Source organism: Rosa chinensis, chromosome 3, assembly GCF_002994745.2.
Source record: "Rosa chinensis cultivar Old Blush chromosome 3, RchiOBHm-V2, whole genome shotgun sequence".
NCBI lineage: Eukaryota > Viridiplantae > Streptophyta > Magnoliopsida > Rosales > Rosaceae > Rosa > Rosa chinensis.
Window position 1 is genome coordinate 24,756,360 of NC_037090.1, and position 2,108 is coordinate 24,758,467.

Sequence of the window (2,108 nt, forward strand, 5' to 3'; positions counted from 1 at the left end):
GCACCCCTAACTGATACCATATATTCCTCACACGTGTGTAAAACCAGATTAGAACAGAGTTCTAGTGAAGACATATTGCTGTGTGAACACCATACTTTGCTGCTTCTATTTTTTCTTTTGTTCTTTCAAAACATCATGAAACCGAAAAGAAAACTTCGATCACCATAAAAAAAAAGGCACTTAATTTTGCACATAAATAAATCAATATTTCATCTAATGCCCAAAATTGCTAACGTAGTTGGTTAAGTTTAATTCAGTGCTGCTCATTAATGAAAGCTAGAAACGATTGTAATTTGGATTCAAACTTGCAGAGTTGCAGGTAATAACAAGGAACCATGAAGATGACTGGAAAAGAAAATTAAGAGGCTTCAGATCAAATTACATATACACCATCGCATGTTGGTCAAAATTTAAACAGATCAATGAATTTCAACATATACATACTGATGAATCATAATACCAAAAGATTATATTTGATTAATTACCAAGATTTCCTAACCGTTGATGGCCTCATCGTCTGCATTACTTCCAGAAGATTAAGATATATATATATATTATATATATAATTAAATTAATTCTCAACATGATGAGAGAAATCTCAAATCCTTTGTCCCTAAGATGGATGGATTGAATATTTAATTATTACAGATGAAGATCCAGACTCACATGGTCTTGCTGCACACTCGATTCATACATGTACCGGCTTTGAGAATTACCAGACCCACCAACAACAACCGGCTTCAGTTCTTCTCCGGCGAACAACGGAGTCACCAGTGGGTTCATCAACGAACGGTCACGATTGAAACTAGGGTTAGCAGATGGGATCCGCCACAAGCCCAAAGGACTCCCGTTTATGGGAGCAGATTGAGAGCCGTATGATCCACCGGGGCTTCCGTAAAACCTAGGACTGGTAGTAGTAGTACTAGAACTGTAGTTAGTGTTCCAGGACGGATAGGTGGGATGATGATGGTGATGATGAGCAGAGCCAAGGCGGCTGTAATTCATCAAGCCGTACACGTGTGCAGCGTCGTGGGAGACCAGCCCTCCATGCACCATAGCAGACTGGAGATGCTCGCGTTTGGCGTGCTGCCGCTCTCTTTTGTGTGCGTTTTGGTGGCCGCCGAGGGCTTGGCTGGTCGGGAAGTTCCTGCAGCAGTAATGGCACTCGAATCTGCGGCTGCTCTCGCTGCCATTTTCGCTGTTGCTGTTGCTTATGTTTGTGTTGGTGTGCTTGTTGCCCTCGTCTTCTTTCCCGTTCTCACTCACATTGTTGTCGACCGATTCCGACTCGTGGTTGGTGTCGACGCCGGCCCCGAATTCGATGCCAAAGAGCCTAATGCCCTTTTCTTTGTTGACCGGAGGAGCCGGCCGGATAAAGGGCAGCTGAGAGAAGGATTCCACGTTCATGAAGTCTTGGGTTTCCCTCTCAATCTTCTCCATGAAATTAGAGATGAGTAGAGCTAGCAGTAGCTAGCACTGGTTTTTTTTTTTTTTTTTTTTTCTGTTCTGTTGTGTGGGGGTTGGGGTGGGGGGGAGGGGCGGTGCAATGAGAAAAAAGGAGTGAGGAGTGAGGAAATGAAAGAGAGAATTGGAGAGAATGGGAAGGGAGAGGAGGAGTAGTCAGATATGTGGGGGGTTGATGAGGAAGAAGGGGATGGAGTGGGACCTATAAAAGGGGTGAGAACTGAGAAGTAGGACTGTGATTCATGGACAATTGGGGAGGCTATGACCCATCTGAGAGTGAAGGCCTGACAATGCCACACAACACAAAGTTTGAGACTAGCTAGCTTAGCTTCGGCTTCTGAAAGTACCACCTTTGCTTGCTTCCTTTCACTTATTTTTGATTTTGATAGGAGGAAACTAGGAAATTTTGTTATTACATCCCTTAACTTTTCATAATTTTGAATCTAATCCCTTTTGTGATCCAATAAGGAAGGTCACAAGTACTCATCTATCCAACAATTATGCTTATATCCTAATTTGATGATAAAGATGAATGTATTTAATGAAACAATAATTAATTAATGATGGTAGTGTAAGAGTTATGATGATGGGGAAGTCCATATAAGATGGAAATGATGGGTGCGTAAGTTTGAGATGCATTAATC

At 42.2% G+C, this 2,108-nt stretch overlaps 1 protein-coding gene across 1 annotated transcript; it reads right to left on the reverse strand.

Moving 5' to 3' along the window:
• Positions 1 to 447: 447 nt before the first annotated feature.
• LOC112193313 (zinc finger protein 8) lies at positions 448 to 1,666 on the reverse strand. The gene has a single exon (XM_024333398.2). The coding sequence runs from the start codon at positions 1,438 to 1,440 to the stop codon at positions 643 to 645; it is 798 nt and encodes a 265-aa protein (XP_024189166.1). The 5' UTR covers positions 1,441 to 1,666; the 3' UTR covers positions 448 to 642.
• Positions 1,667 to 2,108: the final 442 nt, after the last annotated feature.